The sequence below is a fragment of the Mytilus californianus genome, unplaced genomic scaffold, assembly GCF_021869535.1.
Source record: "Mytilus californianus isolate M0D057914Y unplaced genomic scaffold, xbMytCali1.0.p SCAF_11, whole genome shotgun sequence".
NCBI lineage: Eukaryota > Metazoa > Mollusca > Bivalvia > Mytilida > Mytilidae > Mytilus > Mytilus californianus.
In genome coordinates, this window is record NW_026262593.1 from 42,093,787 (window position 1) to 42,115,863 (window position 22,077).

The 22,077-nt window shown below is 32.3% G+C and overlaps 1 protein-coding gene across 1 annotated transcript; it reads right to left on the bottom strand.

Annotated features, from left to right (window-relative positions):
- Positions 1-214: 214 nt before the first annotated feature.
- On the bottom strand, positions 215-21,724 carry LOC127720122 (cysteine proteinase 1-like). Its single transcript, XM_052226551.1, has 11 exons — positions 21,650-21,724; positions 17,413-17,457; positions 13,650-13,763; positions 12,873-12,980; positions 11,893-11,978; positions 7,810-7,837; positions 7,475-7,579; positions 5,871-5,937; positions 4,075-4,296; positions 3,408-3,540; positions 215-695 (listed from the first exon to the last, which is right to left on the bottom strand). Exons 1-11 carry the CDS (start codon positions 21,703-21,705, stop codon positions 520-522), a joined length of 1,140 nt encoding a protein of 379 aa, XP_052082511.1. The 5' UTR covers positions 21,706-21,724; the 3' UTR covers positions 215-519.
- Positions 21,725-22,077: the final 353 nt, after the last annotated feature.

Below are 22,077 nucleotides of genomic sequence, written 5' to 3' on the forward strand. Positions count from 1 at the left end.
ATCCTCTGAAACTAGTAGGAGCTATAAATCATCAGTTAATTTAATAGACCACGTTGTCCCGTTTGGCTTGAAACCTGAAAACCATTCATTAACAGGAAATTAAACCAAGAATGTTTTTTTTAAAGAAACCTCAAAGGAATAGAACAAATTATAACGTGGATAACAAAATTCTAGGGATTGTCCTTGACCATACTGCATTAATTATTTAATAGTATTCGAGGTACAGAGTTTTATATATAATAAAAACATAATATTATGAATAAAAATCTAATGGAAAGAAATGATGTCTATTAGAGATAGCAAAACAATGTTTCTGCCCATAATAGCAAGGGTAATCTGCCGTATGTACTGTCTAAAAAACATTTGTTGACACAAAAACCTTTATGATTCAATAAATAACTGTACAAATACAATTGATAGCCCTTATATCCTTTACAAATAGGAGGACCTATCTATCATAATTCCAATTGAAAAAAGTCAAAGGTTAATCAAAGAAAAACAACGATCTTTCTGCCCATATCACTTCATCAAAATAGCAGTAGTGACCTGGGTGTTTATCCCACACATGCCTGCATTTCGTTTAATCCTGAAATATCCTTTTTCGCCCCATGATGGACCCCATGAGTTCTTCACTTTCCAATAAAGCTTTTCTCCAAACAGTGTTTTTTCTTTGCCAAAACCGACTAACAACACAGCTGAAAATAAAAATTACAACCAAATTATCAATATCTATTATATAAGACCAGAAAGGCAATATTGGTAAAGGTATGTTATATTTTTGTATTCAAGTGATTCATACAGAGTGTTTTCAAGTGAGAATATAATTACTCTAATGCAGGTCGACCCTTGTTTAAACGAAAGAGAAAGAGGTTACTAAGGACCATTTTTTCCTAACTTTATTTCAAACCAGGGCCATTTCCAAAAGGTGTTTCAATATTTACTTAAATTCGTAGTAAAACACCTTTTTTGGAGTTCTTTGAGGTTCTTAAAATATCTTGAGATATCACCAAATCGTAAACGCCTGAAGATAGTCTGAAACTGCAATTTGACAGATTTTGGTACATTTTTAGTGCTTATCCAAAATTAATATATGAAGGAGACCCATTCATATTAGCAAAATTTTATTGGAGATAAAGTTATTTTATATGTAACAAATGTTCAAAACTGGATATTATTGAAAATAAGTTAATAGATAAAGTTAAAAAGGAACCAAAATCATGTAAATTTTTCTATAAATTATTTTTGGAGGATAATAAAGTGGTATCTTTAACTTCCCGTAATAAATGGGAAATAGATTTAAATATGCAGATTGAAGATTGGAATGCTATTTATTCCATGCCCTTCATTATAACCAGAAATTCTATTTTACAAAACTTTCAATTTAAGATTGTTCATAGGATTCTACCATGTAATTCATTTTTATTGAAATGTAAATTAAAAGAAACTGAACTATGTACATTTTGTTCAGAAATTAAGGAAAATATTTTTCACATTTTTTGGGAATGTAATGTAACACAAAACTTCTGGCTATCAATAATAGGTTGGATTAAAAATTATGGCTTTCTCCTGCCTTTCAGTGCAAAAGAAGTCATTTTAGGTGTGTCTGAGGATTTCGTCAACAGTAAAACAGTTAATAATATTTTGTTGTTATTCAAATATTATATATACAAATGTAGATGTAAGAACATATCCCCCACAAAATATGGTGGGATAGAATATTTAAAATATTGGATTAATATAGAAAAATACTCTGTATGTTTCTTAATCCCTGTACAAAAAGTAAAAATGGATCAGAAATGGTATTTGTTAGAAGCAGCTTTTATTTAATTAATTAACAAAATCAATTGTAATATTTATATTTATATTTATATCTTATTATATCTTTATGAGTTGGTTGATCATTCAAGTATTGCTTCATTTTTTATAATGTGTATCTAATACTGTAGTATGTAATTTCACATGTTTCATCATGAAAAATACAAAAAATACAAAAAAAAAGTTATATTATATGGTCGTTCGGTTACAAATTAATTCAATCTGGTTAGAGTAGTATTTCGACACAAAAATTGTACAAAAAACATGTAATTTTAAATTGAAATACCTTGATCAGCAACATGAATCGCTGAATTACTTTTTTGGGGAGAAAATATGTTAATTTGTAGAAAAGTGTTTGATATAGACTCTCTTATATTCAAATTCTATTAGGATTAGACATTTTAACGATTTTGACCATGTGAGTGAAACATATACTGGGAAAATTTGCCTTACTTCTTTGTCAGCTTAGAATTTAGAAAAAAGTAGCAAAAATATCGAATTCCAAGATAAATGCAAATCAAAATCCGACAAAATCAAACATTAGACTAAATCAATGAAATACAACTGTCATATTGCTGACTTGGTACAGGAATTTACCGGGGAAAAAAATAGTGGTGGGTTAAACCTGGTTTTATAGCTAGCTAAACTTCCAACAGTTGTAATTGACAGTTGTTTATAGTTCCGTTATATTGACAAAAGTGGGTGAGCGTCCAAGTTGCAAACAAACAGAATTTGTTAATGTGACTATAACTGAGATCAAGCAGCCAAAACTGTAAACATACATCACATTCAGACATAAAACGCAATAGAAATGTTCGTGAAGTATGCTGTTGTATCTTCACATTGATTGATATCTAAAGAAAAACTGTATTTTTTTACAATAATTTCTTTTGATGTGGAAAATATGTAGTTTTATTGACTGTTTATTGACAGCCGAAAAGCATAACAGTTTTTCCAAAGTCAATTGAAATGTAAATGTTAACCGAAACAAAAGATAGTCCTTTTTTCAAGTCTACCAAATTAGACTTATAACCGGGAAAGTAATACAGGAGCAACACGACGGGCGCCACATGTGGAACAGAATCTGCTTACCCTTTCGGAGCACCTGAGATCATCCCCGGTTTTTGGTTGGGTTCATGTTGCTAATTCTTTATTGTGTGTTTTGTGTACTGTTGTCTTTTACTCGTTTTTTGGGTTTTTTTTCCATGTCAGTCTGTTTTGAACTTATGAGTTTGAATATCCCTTTGGGGTCTTTAGACTTTTGTTTCCATATTCCGAAAGACAAAATGTATTAAATAACATTATTTTACAGTAACCTATTGTACATTAACCATTTAACCACAATTTTATTTGAAAAAGTATGTGACGTTTAGCGCGATGAATATCACTTTTCTTTAGGTGAATTCCAGCTTTATTCAAAATCAAATGTATATAAGAAAACCTACTAAAATAATATCAAAATGTCAAAATGGACTAAACTATTTTACTGCTTTTGATACGTATTTCTAAAAGCAGTGAAACATACCAACCTGTAAATCGTTGATGAACAAGTAAGAAAACTTTTCTGTTCATCATTAAAACAATAATCTTACCATGATTAATACTCTTTGGGTTACATAAGTAAGGTGAAAATACTCCACTACGATAAAACATTAACCAATCAGCATTCATTGCAATGGATAGTGGTCCAATTTTCATTAACTGCTCAGCAATATTTGTCTCATTCTAAATTTAAAAATTTAAAACAAAGGTAAATTTTTAATCTACCATAAATCCAGTTTTGTTTGTAGATCGAAACACACAAATTTTAACACAGCCTAAGAATCCATTTAATCGACACACCGACAAAATTATTATGAAACAAGTTTTAGAGTATATCAATATGGAAATGGTACAAAATGATCAACATAGTTTTACGTTAATTTAATCTGATACTTGCTTTTAGTGAAATCCCAATCTGATTAAAATACAAATCCTGTGTCGACGCTTCGCTGCAAGTATCTGACAACACTCCATTATACTTTCTGTTCTGGTAAGTATTATATCAGCAAATGAAATTTCAGCCTTCAAACTTTTGAAGGTGTGTCATGTGTGTATCATTACGACACATCCAGAGGATCCCGAAAGGTATTTATAACAGAATGTCTAATGAATTGTTTTCAGATCCTTGTAATCATAGCTGGACACAGGAGAACTGTATTTTAATAAGATTGGTGAAAACCTGATTTCTAAGTAAATGGTTTGATTCAACTAGAATACCTTATCAATGGCTTTCCAATTGGCTATTTTCAAACCCTTTACAAATTTGGCTTTATCAAGTTTCGCCACACAGCTTTGAGACATGTTACAATAAGGAACTGCTGGACCACACAATGAACTATTAAAGCCTGGTGGAGGACATGGTAAACAATTGTTTTCTTGGTGTTTTGTGTCTGTATCACCACTACAGTATTTATAGTCACCTGACGACTCTAAACCTCCCTACAAAAAAAATTACAAATCCATTAAGACTTCTAACATTTCACATGTTACTAATACTGTTTATGTGTTGTACCAACAAAACAGTAGCTTTATTAACAGTAGTATTGCAAAATAATACATATAAACACTACACTTCCAGTCCTGTTTAAAATAGACCTCATTTGTTTTAATTTCAAATTGTTTGTTATATAAAGATAATATTTCATGCATAGAAAGATAACCTTCTTTTCATATTTATTTCCCAATTGGTTTTATAACCAATTTTTGACAATTTAAGTGAACCGAGTACTTTCACCTCAAACTCAAACAGAAAAAGAGAATTTCGTTCAATCTACTTAGGGGTAAGTTTATTTGAAATGTGTCATATCGGTGAGTTTGAAGTTTTACAGGAGTACCAAAAGGGGTTTTAATTCATGCATAAAGATAGTGACATGATTTGACATAAATCTAAACAGGTTAAATATTTTTTAAATGCTTGATTTTACAATGGATATTATCATGATTATAGGAGAAACGTTTTGGGGTACGCCTTAACAAGAAAGAACAGTAAATCGAGGTGACCTCCGAAGAATGCCGACGTCATATAACCCGATATAAACATAAATAGATATAAATAGAAAGCGAACATGTGCAATCGGATTTTTCTAGGTCTGTTTGATTTTACATTATAGGTAAAAAAAATACGTTAATCATCATTTTTACATGTATAAGAGTGAGTTTTTGTGGATCGGATCAGTCAACCAAATAGTTGACCTTTGTTTCACTTTCAATGTTGATATTCTCTTCCTTGTAATAGCTGAACACGCCTTATTTATGCGTGACCTATCTTTAACTAAGGGGCTAAATTGAAGGTCACACGAATACGGATTCAATTAGGTCGAATTATTCACTTGCTAGTAAATAATTCATCAGCAATATATTTCTTAGCTTATTTAGACAAAATTAAACCAAAGTTGTTGCTAAAAGCGAATTATTATTTCACTCTTACATTAATGATTGGGCCAATAAAAAATCATATTTTACTTTTTTAAATAACTCGTAGCTAATGCCCCTTTAAGCTCAACTGGCAATTTGAAATGCGAGAAGTCACATGAGGACTTTTGAAAGCAACACAATCACATTTTGCAAGACTCCACCTTAAACAACATTTTTGCTATTTTTCAGGCTAACAATAAACATGCACATAGGAAAACGCCTGACATTGTAATCAATAGATAGTTAGTAGTTTCTCTGGTATAAAAAAGTGAAACATATGTAAGTCCGAGTTGCAATATTAATGGTTTGTAATTTGAAAGGTTATATAATGGAAGAGATACTAGAACTTGGTTTATTTGAGTAAGTATCTATTTAATCGCAAGTGTTCAAGGAAGATATATGTAAATGATGCTTTCTACAAATAAAAACAAGGAGCACACGTTACCGTGCTGAGCATACTCCCAATCGTAATTTATTGGTACGTAAGACGGAAAATAGGTGTCTGACAAATACGAACACAGATGACAATCACTGTCGTGTGCTGACCAAATATGAAGTCATTCTGTTGATAATGGTTTGAACTCATATGAAATACATACTGCTTTTGTTATATATTGGTATGCAAGGTAAGGCCATCCACCAAAGACTCCACAATCAGCATTCTTTCTACAACAAAAACGGATTGAATAAGTAACAAGGGCCCTGATGGCATTTTGGTGTAGGAATTTTGTTGACATTATCTTAAAGATCACTTAAACATAGCCATAGGATATCATTACAGCAATACGTCATAGTACCTGTAACAGTTTCATAACCCTATAATTTGCAAAACAGATCGATTGATATGTTTTATAGTTATTTTTGGTGTCTTAAACTGTTATATAGCTATGTTGTTTGGTAAAACTCCAGATAATTAACATAATCTATTAAACACTATGGAAATAATCTATCTATTTATATGAGTGTATCTGGAGCTACTACGATTTTAATACTGTTGGATCTCTTCTTTTTTTTTTCTCTCTCGAAAAACGAGATTGGCAATCAAGGTACATGGTAGTTCATATTGAAGTTATAAATTACATTTCTATGATGTGTATATCTATATCCTTTTCAATAATACTTTCTTCATGATCATTATATTCATTTGCTTTCTGTTTTATACATTTATAAAATCTGAATTGATCACTGTACATAGAGGATCGAGTTTCAAGAAACAACAAAACCATAAGCCCATGATATAATTCTTTACAATAAACAATATTTATCATAATATAAATGTCTGTAGACAAGAATTTTATTGTTTCCCTTAAAAAGAAATCTTTAATCTTTTGAGTTTGTCACATAAATCTAAAAAATTTGGTAAGGAGGGATACAACATAATAAAAACAAGAAAATATTAATTTCTACATTCGAAATTTACAAAATATGAAAAAATTGACTCCAAAGATTCCAATGAACACGCTCAATCCTAAGAAACTGTGAATATAAATCAAACTATGAAAAACAAGAATGTGTCCATAGTACACGGATGCCCCACTCGCACTATCATTTTCTATGTTCAGTGGACCGTGAAATTGGGGTCAAAACTCTAATTTGGCATTAAAATTAGAAAGATCATATCATAGGAAACATGTGTACTAAGTTTCAAGTTGATTGGACTTCAACTTCATCAAAAACTACCTTGACCAAAAACTTTAACCTGAAGCAGGACAGATGGACGAACGGACGGACGAACGAACGAACGAACGGACGCACAGACAGAAAAACATAATGCCCTTCTACTATCGTAGGTGGGGCATAAAAATTAGTATGTGAAACGTGTTTTGTTTACATAAGACTCATCAGTTAATCAATAACAATTGAAAGGCTTAACTAATTTCAATGTTGAAGAGCAATTGAAAATCTAAATTCAACCAATTGTTTCAAATCCGGCTATATATAAGGCCATCTATGCCTGTGGTAGTATTTCAAATTAATAAAAATCTTATGAACAGTAATTTTTTTAAAGAAAATGGCCACATCAAATATATCTATGTCAAAATATAAGTGCTGACCACTAGGCGAAACCCTCAGGGAGGAAACCTTAAGCAGCAGATAAAGTATATTAACATATAGTTGTTTCCCTTTTAAATCATCATTATAAAGGGCGCAGCTCTTATTTTGATATGAACCAATTACTTCTATAAAAAGTTCCTTAATTTACCTGGGAACATCTTCAAATCCGTCGCAATCAACCACTTGCTCAACGGACAAATTCAATAGCGGCTGTCCTGACAAAGCCCACTGTCCCTCTATGTTTTCAATCGTGCTATAATTGAAGTTGAAACATATCAATACAATAAATACTGAAAGTTGTAATTACTTTTATCCACTATATTTTTACTAAACATATGTCTAACTAGAGCTTTGCAAATGTTAATAATTATATATCTTGTGCACTTCTCATAGATCAAAATTGAAAAACAAACATTTTGTTTGAAAGAATACATTTTAAAATATTAATGCTACTTTGGAACATAGAGTAATATGAAAACTTACCTAAATGCCCAACATGATCCAGCTGCCCCTAAAATATATAACGAAATATTTTCACTTTCACAATTTTCTTCTATTAAAAATTTGTGTATGGTAGATCTTTTTGTATTTTTTGTTTGTAATTTTAAAATCGTACTGCATTATAGTTTGACATTTGTTCTATAAAAGAAGACTGTATATCGCCCTTAAAATATCTTTTCTGTTCGTATTACTACATGTATCATGTTTCAAATGTATTTTTTCACTTAACTACCTCCGTCCAGTAGTTTAGTACTTTGGCTATTGCATTAACATACGGATTTTATTTTTTTTATGAAATTTACAGTGATAAAAGCATGAACTCGTTTGATTTGAAATCAAGGAATATATTTCTCCAGTGCATAGCTGTTATTCATCGTCAGAGTTTGGCTATAAGTTTTATACTTTTGTTGGTACTACGATCTCATCAATGTTTGTGTTAGGTTTAGATTTTCAAATATTTTGCATTACTGGGGAGACATTTTTTGAAATACGCATCTAGTGCAGCACAATTGAGACCTTTTTATGTTCATATTACGTATACATCCATCTTTTGATAAACAACACACATATTTTTTGACATTTTACCTATTATGTCTGTTTGTTTTGCTCACACATTGTTGTCAATATAATGAAATTGTATGCGACTGTCATACAAGTGAGAGGTTTAGCTAGCTATAAAACCAGGTTTAATCCACCATTTTCTACATAAGGAAATGCCTTACCAAGTCAGGAATATGACAGTTGTTTTCCATTCGTTTGATGTGTTTGAGCATTTGATTTTGCCATTTGTTAATGGGCGTTTTGAATTTTTCTTGGAGTTCGGTGTTATTTTACTATTTAATTCAAATCACGGTGAAGGAATGATATAAATTTTCCAGTAAAAAAATGTAACTCTCACATTATAAGGCTGAAATCAAGAAAAGAAACCTAAATGACATTATATCTATATACAGTGAATTAAAGCCCAAAATAGCCATTTGCTCTGCTAGTCACAAATAAAAAGATGTGTATACAAACCAAAACACTGGGTGACTAGTAACATTGTCATTTTTCTACCATAAGCAATATGGCGGGTGTCAATAGTGCAGCAGGAACTGCTTACCCTTTGGGTGTCCCCGATGTCAACCCCAGTGTTTGTTGAGGTTCGTGTGGATCAGTTTTTATTTTTCTATGAAGTATTTTGTTTATTTGTTTATCTTCACGTCGTCTTTCATTTTTGTCATGGGGCCAGTTTCCTTTCAACTAATGAGTTTAAATGGACATTATCCTTCTAAAAAAAGCTATATTCTACAGTATGATTGTTCAAGTGGTCTGAGGCGCTGGGCACAAAGAATGGGGTGGAGCATTAATATCTCCACAGCTTGGGGTTTAATTCCCTGAGGACAACACATAAATTCACCAGTGCAAAATTTTAGGTCGGGTCCAGGTATGGGCGTAATGGGCGTACGCCCCCCCCTCCCTTTAAAAAAAACAAAAAACAGCGTTATCTGCTTAAATTGTATTGAATATGGCAATTTATCATATTCATTAATTAAACACACTCTCTGATTTCTTTTTATACTGATTCACACATCCGATTGGTGACTTGGACACCCCCATCCGATGGGTGACTTGGACACCTTTTTTAAACAACCAAAGCGGTAAGTAAATCTATACATGAAATGGTTGTTTTGTGTGACACTTCCCCAATGGCCATTCTACATCTACCCGGGGGATACTCGCTATATATATGATACCGGGTATGTTCCGACAAACGGGGTTGCATTTTCAGCTAAATTGTTTGAAATTGGGTTATGTTTTTTTCGCCTTGCATTGGAAGGGGTCAGATTTGACTATCTAGAACGGGGTATTATAAATACAATGTTACACTATTGTTTCAGATAAGGGTGAATGTTTGGTACCATTAAAACGTTTAAACCCGCTGCAACTGTTTGCACCTGTCCTAAGTCAGGAATCTGATGTTCAGTAGTTGTCGTTTGTTGATGTGGTTCATAAGTGTTTCTCGTTTCTTATATAGATTAGTCCGTTGGTTTTCCCGTTTGAATGGTTTTACACTAGTAATTTTTGGGGTCCTTTATAGCTTGCTGTTCGGTGTGAGCCAAGGCTCCGTGTTGAAGACCGTACTTTGACCTATACTGGTTTACTTTATAAATTGTGACTTGGATGGAGAGTTGTCTCATTGGCACTCATACCACATCTTTTTATATCTACTAAATTGAAAACAACGTTCAAACCTATGATTGCGTTGGATAAAAACCGCAATTTTTATACGTGTGCATGCAAAACAAATTTCTTGGTAAAGGGGTATAAATACAACACAAACAACATTTTCCAAAAGACCAAAACAGTGAAAAGGTATATTTTAACAAAACGGGTATATATATATATATCAAAAGTTCAGAAAAAGCTATCGTTAAAGATTTATTTTTCATTTTTCATGCCCATTTTATATAACCTTTTAACTGAATTTACAACTTCTTCCAAAGATTTGATATCCACATACTAATCAATACATAATTTGAATGATCCGAAGTCAGACTATTTTCACCAATTTGTCTATCATGGAGTCTGTTGTAATACTTCATAATTTGATGCTTAATTGTTGAAATCCAGGAGCTTCTGACCTTCCCTATATACCCTAGAATTTGGAATTTCTCGTTATTGGTCTACTGCTGTTAAGATCCATCCAATCATTTCAATATTCCATAAACAATTAATGGAGAGAATTCGGCATAAAAAATATCAAACCCTGACACTTTAACTATAAAATGTACATGCTCCAAGTCAGGAACCGTTACATTAGTGCATTTCACAATTATTTTCTGTTTTTTAGTCAAAAAAAGATTTTATTCTACGCCCCCTCTTTCAAATATCCTGGAAACGCCCCTGTTAAGTAGATATGTATATTAAAAGAAAATGTCCTGAATATCCGTTTGCCCAATTATCCAATGAAAAAAATATATTGGACAAGTTACGGAACTCAAGAGGTATGTTTTCATTTATATTTATTTTAAGGCATTGTAAAAATATCAGCCACTCGACACAATATTAAGCTTTTCCGCTTGTTCTCTACGCTTATTCGTCAAAAAGAATCAAAATGTGCCTCGCGGCAAATGCATTACAAAATAAATGTGCAGAAACCTGATAATCTATATATATAATACATAAACAAAAGTAAACGTCAACTTAATTTGGCTAAAAGTATCTAATGAATATAACAATCATCTGTAATGAGGGCTGGATATTTCTGATATAGGTGTTGCCACAAGTGGTGCAAAAACTGTATTCTCCTCCATGTCGACTCAATTGATACCAATTTTATTTACAGATATTCCTGTTGCTCATCTTAAATCTATGCAATGTATTCTGCACTGCTTATTGCCTTTTCAGGGCATTTAATTTGGCAATACTGTTTTTTTCTAACTAATGATATAGATTGCAAAGACTGGTCGGTTCGTAGTCAGCATAATGTGTCCGAGTAAGTTTACCGGTCTTCCTTTGAACTAGCATGTAACAAAATACTTCTCAGTGAGCCAATCTAGTCCGGTTCAAAGCAGCCTAGGGTTCCTTTTTGCACATGCACATCATATCGGCCTGATATGCATGTAATATTTGCCACTAAATATTAAACACTAACCCATCATCATCATTATTCTTACTTTTACATAGCATGTACATATAAGTACAATATTATATCAAATGTAAGATATGTATTAAACCATGTTACGAACAGGTGGCAAAGAAGTTCAAAAATAGGTACATGCATGCGTTTTGGTCTACACACGAGTATTCTGTGAAACCGCTACCGAATCACCTTTAACTTTTTTTATTCGACTGCCGCTGATGAGTCTTGTGTAGATGCAACGCGCGTCTGGGAATACAAAATGTTAATCCTGGTATCTATGATGAGTTTAACATCATCATTTTGTGGCAAGAAAACGAGGGATGTCCATAATATATTCATTATGATGATTTAAAACAGCATGCACCCTTTGTTTTATTGGAGAAACACCAAATACTTGTTGGATAGCAACTTCGGATATAGCTTACTAAATATATCCTTACCCTGGTCCTTGACGGATGTCACCACATTTTTCGGAACCCAGTCAAATGAGTCCGGCAGATGATAACCCTTTTCACCTTTAATATATCTGAATGAGGATTATAAATCTAAATCAGGATTATAAATGTTGAAATTGTTAATAACAATTTTATATTTCAAGCATTTTTCTGAAATGAGTTTACTTACCATTCTGTAAGATAAAATTAAGTTCAAACCAATTTTCTTCTCGTGAATATGAATTAACTGTGTCTGTGTTAATATTATTACAGCAAAATCGGGGCGATTAATGATGTTTTTTTCGTTTTACTTTATTATTAATAAAAAATGCCGAAAGTCTCCTGTTATATTCTAGCTGACCAGTTCGTGCACATAATATTCAACAGCAAAAAATATTTGTCAGGGTCTAATTATAAAACATTTACAGTTTAGTTGTCTCTGACATTGTAATAATATTTGCAATTTGCATATTTGAAATACAATTAACCGTGCTTAAATCAAGAAAATTGTTCGACTAATGATAATATGTGACTAAAACAATTTTATTCCACTGAAAATCGTTTTAAATGTTTGTAAAAAAAATTTCATTTAAGATATACATCCAAGACTTAATCCTTAAATAATACATAATTCCGGTGCTAGGGGCCGTCTTAAACTTGCAGTGAGGAAAGCGTTTCGCTCCGTGTTCACTGCTACTTTGAGACTCGGGGGGGGGGGGGGGGGGGGGGGGGGGGGGGGGGGGGGGGGACCACTTCAATACTTAATTGATAGGGATGCTGCTGGGGTTCTGTTACCCCATCCTTTTCATATCTTAGAGCTTTGAGATGAAGAAAAACAATAAAAGCGCTGCTCCATTTTGTCACGGTTTTTTGCTTTGAATGTACTGATGTGTCGTGGATGTATATCCCATATCCTTTCCTTTCTATTACACATTAACTTTTCTATAGACCATTATTAGCCAATTTGTTTATCTTTCCGTGTTTACCTGTCGTTTTCAAACGTTGGAGGTTCACGGTTGGACATCAGTATCTTACTCTGAAATTCGGATGGCGACATATCAGCAAACTTATTCAAGGCAAAATAAGTCTCTCCCCTACAAATGAATCAAATAACTTAATTTTAGTAATATCTAAAAAAATGTATGCCGATTCATATCCAAAATCAATATTTTATCAAGAAAATCTATATCATGTCTTTACAATGCAATTTTATTCTTTTTTTTATTACTAAAAATGAATTATCCTTGGATGAAAATATTTTTAAAAACATTTAAAAAAAAATTGTCTTCAACAGCAATATGTAGCGCTGAAAAACTTTTGATTTTATTGGAATTTGTGAAAACATTGAAGTAGATTATATAGACTCTTAAATAATCTAATTCAGTTAGGTTATTGCAACTCTTGATGTATACCTTGCACTATGTCCAAACTACCCAGGTAAAAAAATGTTTCAACTCGATTATTTTTAACTCCAAGTACGGTTGCAGACCTTTAAAAGACAACAAAGGTAGGATATCTGTTTACTTATTTGTTATTTGCGTGCAATTGTAGAATATATGAATGCACAGGTTAATATTATTTCCGATTGTGACTGAGCTATAACATTTTCTACAACCGTTCTACACTAATGGAGAAAATTCTAAAAATGCCTGAGTTGTTTTGACACACTGCCCTGTGAGTAAAACACATATAATTAGCTCTGCCTCTTGTTCAGATTTTTCAAGGCAAAAAAGAAACTAATTGTAAAAGTTATCAATACTTACCAATACATTTTGTTAAGTTTATTGATGTTCTTTAAGTTATCATAAAATACATCAAATCTATTTTGCTCTTCGTCGACACCATAATATTCTTTGCCGTTTTCTAGTTTCCAAGTCCTAAAATGATCAGTATCCTTCATCAGTAATTTATTATGAACCAAACAAGTGCAGAATACATTTGGTTATTAAAAGAAAATCGAGAAGTTGAGAAAAATGGAAAGACATACCCGACAATCTCTTATCTGATGCGGATTTAGGGGAGATGCGCAAGGCGGCTTATGGAACTACAAATATGCCTGATTTTAATGCATAGACGTTTTACAAATCCTATTCCTTACGTTGCCTTGGTGTCACAACCACCCGTTTTCAAAGTCCTGGATCTTGATCCACAATCGCTTATTTCAGCTGTGGTTTGAAAGGCAGAGTAAATGTTAATAACTGATTCTAACAGAGTAACTATATAAAGATGCTAAAGAAACCCAAATGAAAAAGTCATGGTTTCATCCGCATCATTTTGGGTACTGTTTTTATGTTTATAAAAATAAGGAGATGTGGTATGATTGCCAATGAGACAACTATCCACCAATGTTCAAATGAAGTGGATGTAAGCAATTATAAGCCGGCTTTCAACAATGAGAAAAACACATATCGTATAGTCGGCTATAAAAGGCCCTGTCATGACAAATATGAAAAAAGTACCTTTTCATACTGATTGAGAGTTATTTGAAAAACACACTTTTATATGTCACATAAAATTTTTAGATGTACAATGAATTTATTCCTTTCGGTTGTTGCAGGAGTTTACTTGTAAATGAACAGAAATTCACAACTATTTGTTTAGAAAACAAGCAGTCAAATTGGTATGTTAATTGAAATTATCATGCTGTATATTGGCGCAAATGAATTGTTTTATTTTGGTGTATTTTATACAATTCATTTGCGCAAACATATTATGAGCGCAACATTGTATTATGGCGCAAATGAACAATAAATTGACCCAAACGTAGAACGCTTATAAAGCCAGTCTGTGACTTTTTGTTTTTGACACTCTATCCTACAACCTTGTTGCTGTGTTTTACATTTAACATGTTAAAGTATTTTTTTTTTACCAAACCTTGTTTACAATGAATAATTAATATTGAACAGTGTAAGTTGTTTCTGTTTGTAGACCAAAATAACATTGTATGACATTTTACACTATCATGACTATACTTATCTAAAAATGAAAATTACACTTGTTTAATTTCGTGCGTCCGATGCCCTTTGTTTTATTTATCTTCATCTGGAACTCTCAAACCTAAACATCTGTGATCTGTTTCACAAAAACACTTACGATTTAATTCGATCGTAAGCATACTGAATTGTTCCGTGACTTAAAGTCGTAAGATTTTTTGTTAAACTGATAAAGCCAGGGATGTATAAATACGTCAAATCGTTAGGAGCTGTATGACCAAAATTAAGGGACATAAAAATAATAGCAACATCTATATTATTAAATGAGAAGACCTCATTTTGTGTGTCGCGTCTCTTCCTTCCACAATAAACTAATCATCATGCCTCTGTGTCCTATAGGTACCATGCATAGGACCCCTGGAACCGGTATATAATCATGTTTTATTTAAGAAATAATTCATGCAAGCCATAGATTTGTTGAAAATTTTCACATGGCCTGGTTAGTTATATTAGAATTTTATCCCGAGCATAAGCAAGGGATAAAATTAAAGAATGAAACGACCCAGGCCATGTGAAAATGAAAACAAATCTATGGAATGTATGAATTATTTTGATTCTAATGTGGTAAAGTTTCCCACTGAAAACTCTGACGCCATTTCAGTAAAACATGACGTTTTTGTGCACAAATCGCATTGTGACGTCGTCGATATAAAGTGGTTGTGGTTTATTGAGTATTTTATTATGGCTCTATTCATATGACGTAATAAGCACCACATATTAGAATTAATTTGCTTCTGAAAAGTCAACACCTTATTAAGTCTGAAGCCATTTCCAGATTTCAGTAAAATATGACGGTTTTGTGCACAAATCGCATTGTTTATTGAGAATTTTATTATGGCTCTATTCATAATTCCAATCTTATTTGCAAATATCACATAATAATCTGATTTCATTAGTGGAATCCGTTTCGAGTGACTGAAATTGAAGAGGTTTACATATCGATTATTCTGTCTTCTGCACAACGAAACAAAAAGCATGGTGACAAAGCAACTCGCCTCCTAAAAATTGTGCGTTCATGTTACTACAAATAGTTGACATATGCGTTGACATTCTTTAGATTTACATCCAATATTTTTTTGAACTGGTGAAAAATTCAAAATGTTACATTGACATCAGTTCATGTTTAAGATACTTTTGATACTTTTCCTGAAATTCTCCAGTCATAAAATGTTTTACAAAAATTCATCCTACAACAGTTTACATACTTTCAACCACGCTCTAAATTCCCGCGATTTCGCGGGTGTGTTCTAGTTCATTTTAAAGCCGAGACAACTTTTCCTGTCTTTCTAGATTCTTCAAAAATACTTCAATATAATAATTAATTGTCTGCTTTCAGTAAATCAATCTTGTTATGTAAACAACCATATTGATATGTATGCTCTTCTGTATTTTTAAAGTTATGGTGTATTTATTCTTGAGATAACTTCTCTTATATGTGTGCCACGTCATTCTCTCAATTTAAGGCAAGTTTGAGTACTAAATTTTTAATAAGATGCACACCACCTATTCTTGGTCCTCATTTCTATCCACGTTAAATTTTTCACTTCAAAACATTTTATGGAAGCGGGATCAATATACCTGTATTTATACATCAGACCGTACTGCACTGGTTACCGGAATTTTGGATAGACCAAACCAGGCACTTCATATCCGAGAAACAGGCAATATATGCCCTCAATTTTAGAATTCCTTCATACTTTTTTGTATTATTCAAAATTATCAGTAAATTATGTGTTCTACAAGGACCACTAGTCCTTCACCTTTCATCTAATACCTTAATTACTAAAATATTTGCTACATAGTTTTAGATTTACACCTTTGCGTAGGAACTATTTCGTTTTAAATATGTATGTTATTTTTTGACCGGGCCCGATAAGGTGGTGTTACATCTTACAAAGTCTATCCAAATTTATTTTGCAAATTATTCCGCTCAAGCCGGTGCTAGGGGCCGTCTTAAACTTGCAGTGGGGTGAGAGTTTTTTTGCTCCGTGTTGAAGGCCTCTCTGTGACTTTTAGATGAAAAACAGCAATAAAAGCGCTGTTCCTTTGCTTATTGTGTGTTTTTTTGATGTGCATGTACTGATTTTGTGTCATGGATGGATACCCCATATCCATTGTTTTTTCTATTATAGACACATTTAACTTAAATGTCTACCTTGCTGGCAATTATGTTTAATACCAACTTGACTTGAAAAGTCTGTCATTTACATAATTTAGTCCTCGATCATACGATATCTGCATGTATGATTAACATTACTCCTTATAATGGATAACTGTCTGACTGGCATGTGTCCCGCTTCATCCTTTATTGAGTAAATGAAAATAATAATTAAAAAAAAAAATTCTTTGAAGAAATTAATGTCTACTTTCTGAAATAAATATACCTATTCCTAAACCCCATCCCCAAAACCATAGGTTTGACGTTACCAATGAAGAAGCATATGGTATTGATCACTACTTGACAAATTTTTTTATACAATTGATACATTTCCGTCGAATTTCGTCGCCAGTGTCACTTTTATATTCAACTTACTGAAATAATTGTTTTGCTGAATCTGTATCTTCATGGTAAAGAAAGCTGGAAAATATTAAAAGGAAAAAAACAAATGATTAATGTCTCCTTTTTTTTCTATAATCAATTATTCAAAGAGAAGTTCAACATATTTATTGCTGTTAAAGAGGGAAAAACAATGCAAGACTAGTCATTTTAATATTCTGGATTTTTTCTGCAAATACATAAAGTCCATTTTCCATTTCATTTGTATTTATCTATTTCTAAACATACAAATTGAATGTACTTTCTGTTTTTTACATCATTTCGAATCTCACAACAACAAACGGCTACCATACATTTCAAGATATTTATTCAATTTAGATCAGTTCTAAATATATATAAGCTAAATGCAATTTGTTATAAAGTGCGACGTAATTTTGTTGCTATAAGTATTTGCTTTGTTATTCGGTTTTTTTTTTCTGAACCCAGAGATTACTATTGGAATCGGAGATGGGTACTCCACCATCGGTCGACACACTCAGTACTGTTGAAGAATACTTTAAAAGTCAACGTCTTTATCTGAAAAAAACATCTTGCTCTTATGAGTAATGAAATGCCACAAGAGGGTTTGGTCATGCCGGTATATCCAGATTTCTGAAGGACAACAGCTCGGGGAATTAGCTACATTTTTATTGATTGTTGCGTGATTAACATCAGTAGTAAACAGTTCACATATATTCACAGAAGTGAGAACAAGTTGACAATTCAATTTAATGTCCAGTCGCAAATAACACATTTTCACAGGATAAGAACAAATTGACAATTAAAACATGTGGGTTCTTCAGGTTAGGTCGACCGGGTCGTTTTTAAATATTAAAAGTAAGACTGAATGGTTTTAGTTTGAAATGCCTGTACAACACAAAATCGTTCATGCTTTTATATAATTCAAATGCAAGACTACGATGATTTTGCATCTAATTATAAGTTAAAAGGAACAGCCCAAAATGCGAACCATCCGGATCATACGAGTTAACCCTCGTATTTATTTAGTTAATTGCGTTTATGAGGGCGTTAAATTTTTTTTTTGTCTCTTTTTTCTTTTCGTCATTGTTTTAACTGCCCTTCTTCTGCTTCTTGATTGTCTCCGATGTATTTTCTTGAACAAAAAAAAAAAAAACCCAAGCATATGAACGTATTTATTACAGTCTTGTACCGGTATATAATTTTTCCTGAATACTGTATTTTAATTTCAAACTTTCATATTCGTTCACGTTTAAAGGGACATTAGCTACGAGATATAAAAAAAAAATACAACATGATTTGTTTTTTTGTTCAATTATTAATGAAAGTGAAATAGTGAAATAATAATTCGGTTTTAACAGCCAGTTTGGTTCAGTTTTGTCAAATTAAGCAAAGAAACATCGCTAATGAGTTATTGACTTGCAAGTGAATAATTCGACCTCATTGAATCCGTATTCATGTGAACTTTAGTTGATACCTATAGCTAAAGATGGGTTACGCATGAACGGGGCGTGTTCAGTTATTAAATGGAAAAGAATGTAAACATTGAAAGTGAAACAAGGGTAAACCATTTGGTTGACTGGTTCGATCTAGAAAAACTCATTCTTATACAGGTAAAAACGATTATTAACATATTTTTAAACCTATAATATGAAATCAAACAGACCTAGAAAAATCAAATTGCACGAGATCGCAATCTGTTTATATCTATATTGATGTTTATATCGGGTTATATGACCGTCGGCTTTCTTCGGAGGTCACCTCGATGGTTAATTAGATGGCGTACGTAAAGACTAAAATACACACGAAATGCTGATATATACTATCGAGTCTATGCATCGTAAATTGTTTATTTTAGACTTTTTTATAATTTGGATATTCGTTTTAATATGTTATATTAAGTCGAATATAAGGATTTGAGTCAAATCGGTGCACAGTAAATTTGACAGCTTATTCTCCTTTAAAGGTTTGATTATTATATATAGCGATGGTTTATGGATTTGATGATGTATTATGGTTTAATAGAGAGAGACATTCACCTACCTGCTGTTGTATAATGCAACGTGATATGTATGACAAATTATTTTAACAGGAGCAGCAAAGCGGTTGCCTTTATTTATATAGAAACTATTGACTCTATTGGAGATTGCAGATTAGGCCACGGTGTTGTCTGTTTTTCTGACACTTATGTTTTTGATCCTCCATAAAGTTTTATTCAATGCAACATATTAGTAAACGGAAACTGCCAGACATTTGATGCATGTTTAATCAGATTGGTTCACCGTTAGTGGCGTTTAAATCCATGTGCTTATGCAATATGTATTTGAAGAAAAATTTATCAACAGGGGGGTCTCTCAATTGCATTGCATTGACTCATTAATTAGCCACTGACTATTTCTACATGTTACTTTTGTAAACCGCTGGTCGAGGCTGTAGACTTTAACTTTTTACTGAATGCATTCATTTCATTTCGTTCAATTATAATAATATTAATAATGTAATTCATATGTTATATTTTTTTTATATCTTCATCAGATCACACTTTTTCAATATACGTTAAAACTACAATTTATACACGGAATACAAATCAACCATCCAAAACCAATCGTCAATTAAAATCAAATACCATCCTCATATAAAGCAGCTACCAGTTCTGCACAGTGTTATTCACGTGTGACTAAACCACGGTTTATGTATTAATCTGATAGTATTAGTTACATAGTGTGCTAGTGACCTAATACGGTATATATGGGGTCAGTAAATTCCATATGGGGTGAGAGCGAAGCTCGAATCCCCATATGGAATTTATTGACCCCATATATACCGTATTACGTCACTAGCACACTATGCAACGAATTTATCTTACCGACTATCTTAACGTGTGATATTTAGACCAGTAACCTATCAAAATGAGCAAGTCTTCAATACCGTTAGCATTACGAAACTACTTCCATTGATCATACAAAAACAGATGCCAACAATAACAACTTGGTAGCTTTAAAAGTGTTTTATGAATTTATTTCAATCTTAATCATCAATTTCTTCGTTTGTTGAAACATTTAAGATTTTTTCTCAGTACCGTTTTGTTTTTATAAAGGGACGTAACACCACTACTAACCGTGTATTGAAATAAGCCCCGCCTCCCTACTAACCTAATATGGAATATACACGGTCTCCACGCGGACGCTTTTAACCAATCATATTCCTAGAAATGTTTAGGAGGTAAGATAATAACTCATATATCCGTATATCCGTAAGTGTGAAAAAAGATAGCTACCAACACTAATAATATCAGCGTGGTTGGTTCCATATCAAAACTATGTTGATTTTGTGTTAAACCTGTACATCTGAAATCAACCATGTATGCCCACAGGCATTTGTCTCAGAAAAAAATTTCCTTTATACCTTAATATAACACAAAGTACTTAACTCGCATTTTTGAAAAATTTCACCCGGTCGCGATCTTCCGTTGTATTTCGATTTTACGGTATAATAATCAAATTTGATGAATAATTTAGACGAACGCGTGTCTGGCATAATAAAATATAAAACTGGTTCCTTTAATGAGTTTTTTTCGGAACAATCCGAAATATCTTTCACCTTTCTTCCATAAATCAAGTTTTCATATTATAAACCATAACCGATCATACATGGGGATCTTGATGGGGGTCCTTCAAATCTGCATTCTTTAATTTTATAGGTCATTTTTCTCCATTCTTTTTATTAAAGCACTCCATTTTTCCCTACGTACCCTATTCCTTATATTTTAGAACTCCATTATTCCCTATTCTTTATTTTTAGCCTTTTTTTTATATTCTTTACATTTTTTCCTATTATTCTGCACTTTTTGCCCAATATTCTCTATTCTGTAAACCCAATCAAGACCCTCAGTACATGTCACTGGCATCATGATAGCTACATGACTACATTCTTAATTTAAATAACCTAGTTCTTTAAAATGATGTTTTTCAAATATTATCTTGAAAACCCAAAACGGTTCCCATTTTTTAATTAAAAGTACACATACATTTTTTATACATTAATCAAATTGTTATGTAGATGTGATTTTTTACAGAGGTATAATTCGTGTTGCTCATGGCATGCCATATATCACAGTTTGTTTGTTGACAAAGTTCACAAATCAAAACAATATAGCTATTAGCCCACAATGAATAAATTTTTAAAATGTAACATGCACATGGAAAACAAGTGATAACTAAGAAATATTATTTGATAAATTTGATGAATAATTTACCTGACAGATATATTTACAAGCCATAGCAGAATGAATATCTCATGTGATCTCGCCATTTCAAAACAATGTCGATAAAAATAACTCTCATAAATATGGAGGCCTTTAGGTGATAGAACATGTAAGTCATCGAATGATTTAAAAGTCCATAAAACCTGACAACATTGAACCAACACTCGACTATATCAACCAACGAACGAACGGAAACAACTGTCATTTTCCTGATTTAGTACAGACATTTTCCGAAGAAAATGGTGGATTGAACCTGCTTTTATAGCTAGCTAAACCTCCCACGTGTGTAACAGTTGTTTTAAATACTTCTGAGACATTGACAGAATTGTGTAAACAACCCAAACAGACATAATTATTTAAAGTGACAATAAATTGGGTTCCGCGGTCATGAAACTAGTTTATAATAGTTCCGTCGTATT

What these genes read in the sequence shown, in the direction of transcription:
- LOC127720122 (XM_052226551.1), bottom strand. Translation starts at nt 21,705, where the DNA reads ATGGCGAGATCACATGAGATATTCATTCTGCTATGGCTTGTAAATATA. An exon ending in GACATCCGTCAAGGACCAGG is followed by an intron (nt 7,838 to 11,892) that starts GTAAGGATATAT and finishes TATATATTTTAG; the next exon opens with GGGCAGCTGGATCATGTTGG. An exon ending in GGATCATGTTGGGCATTTAG is followed by an intron (nt 7,580 to 7,809) that starts GTAAGTTTTCAT and finishes CTTCAATTATAG; the next exon opens with CACGATTGAAAACATAGAGG.